The following is a 1,692-nucleotide window of genomic DNA, read 5'->3' as shown; positions in this document are numbered from 1 at the left end:
CCTGCATATTCGCCCCAGGGATTCTACACACGAGTTCGTACTCTGTCGAGCATATTTGTTTATTATTCAATGATTTCTTGGCCCATTGGCTGGAAGGAAGCAAATAGCCAAATGTTACCCCAAATGATCGGAACTGGCATACTACAGGGTAGTGTCTTGGGTCCAATTATATTTTTGTTATTATTCATAAACAATATTTCAACATTTATTTTTCCTGGTACTTGAAGTATTTTTGCGGATAATGTTGCTATTTATGTTTAAGGAACACAAAGTTTATAGATTAAATACAAAATTACAAAATATTTTAAAAAATATTGGTAAATTATGTCTGAAGTTGAAAATACAATTAAAACAAAGACATGCTAATTAGAAACCATATACTTTCATCTGATGTCCTAAATATTCATGTCGACGGAAAACGTATCGAACAATTAAAACATAAAATATTTGGGTTTAGAGATAGACTACGAAAACATGGTGCTATCAGACGACACATACGTCTGTAAGCTCCAAGATTCATACCTAAAAAGAAATTGGCCAAAAAAATGCACCAGTCTCTGCTTATTACATAGGCACAATCGAATCATGTATAGATTATGCAGTTTCGGTTTTGGGAAACACATCCGAGAAAAATACAGGCCTATTGTAAAACGACTGTCAACAAGAATTATATCAACAATGATTACAAAAACTGTCGTGGCGAAAACAAAATTCAACAACTAAATTCATGTTTAATGTAAAAATATGACACCCCGTCCCCTCGTTAATATACGAAATTGAATTTTCGTTCGACATCAATATTCCAAACTCAAACACTTAAGCGTTGTTTCACTAATTGCAGTGCCATATCTCTTTTACTGTATATTTCCATCTAGTGTTTGAGTGACACTTTTTACAACAGGCATAAGGGCCTGGCATGTATAAGTGATTGTTTTTGACAATTTGAAAATTATGCACGCCATCGTGTCGGGATTCAATATTTCGACATTAATTATTAAATTATAATGTGCAGTATTACATAAAGATAAATACTATCAATCAAAATTGTTATTTATGCATTGATTTATTAGATTTTTTAATAAGGGGGCGCTTATAGATCAGGGACCCCTGGAGGTTGGGGCCCAAGTTCGATGAACCTGCTGACCCTGCCGTAGTTACACCACTGGTGCCTTCCCGATTGTGTCAGAGACAGCTAATACTGCGTAGTGCTTGGTGTAGCGACAGTGTAGCGATTTTAAGGAAACTAGGCTTCATTGAAAAATATGTTTTCTGGTATCGGGTGTACCTTTATGATGTTTTTTTATAGATTCCTTTTGGTGTTACACAAATAAAATTTGAATTCAGTTTTTTGTAATACTCCCTATGTTTTATTAATATATCGATAATGCATTTGTAACTATATTTAATATAAACTGTTGTAAATAGAATAATGAATTAAAGAAAAAATAATAATAAGTATAATTTGTAAAACATACCTTTTTTCCTTTGGAAGTTGCAAAACTGCCAATAGCTCCTACAAATTTAACTTCTCCATAAGCAGTAGTCTGATTAGTTTTCGTGTCTGACTCTGTCTTCCATTCCGTGGTACTGATCGCATCAAATATACAACTTCTATCGTGGGATGATTTCTTATTCCCACATTTACACGATGGATCATTTGGGCTAGATAACATTTTCGTAAAAATATTTCAT

At 33.4% G+C, this 1,692-nt stretch overlaps 1 protein-coding gene across 1 annotated transcript in view; it reads right to left on the bottom strand.

The window, feature by feature from the left end:
* LOC117104058 (transient receptor potential cation channel subfamily M member-like 2) overlaps positions 1 to 1,692 on the bottom strand; it is a 26,271-nt gene that overhangs the window by 7,165 nt on the left and 17,414 nt on the right. The window contains exon 3 of the mRNA XM_033244714.1: positions 1,476 to 1,662. Coding sequence (XP_033100605.1) covers positions 1,476 to 1,662 — 187 coding nt within the window. The remainder of the gene's footprint in view (positions 1 to 1,475; positions 1,663 to 1,692) is intronic.

This window comes from Anneissia japonica, unplaced genomic scaffold, assembly GCF_011630105.1.
Source record: "Anneissia japonica isolate Jap-2015-1 unplaced genomic scaffold, ASM1163010v1 scaffold287778_len1315358_cov176, whole genome shotgun sequence".
NCBI classification, from domain to species: Eukaryota; Metazoa; Echinodermata; class Crinoidea; order Comatulida; family Comatulidae; genus Anneissia; species Anneissia japonica.
This window is presented reverse-complemented; position numbering and strand designations above follow the sequence as displayed.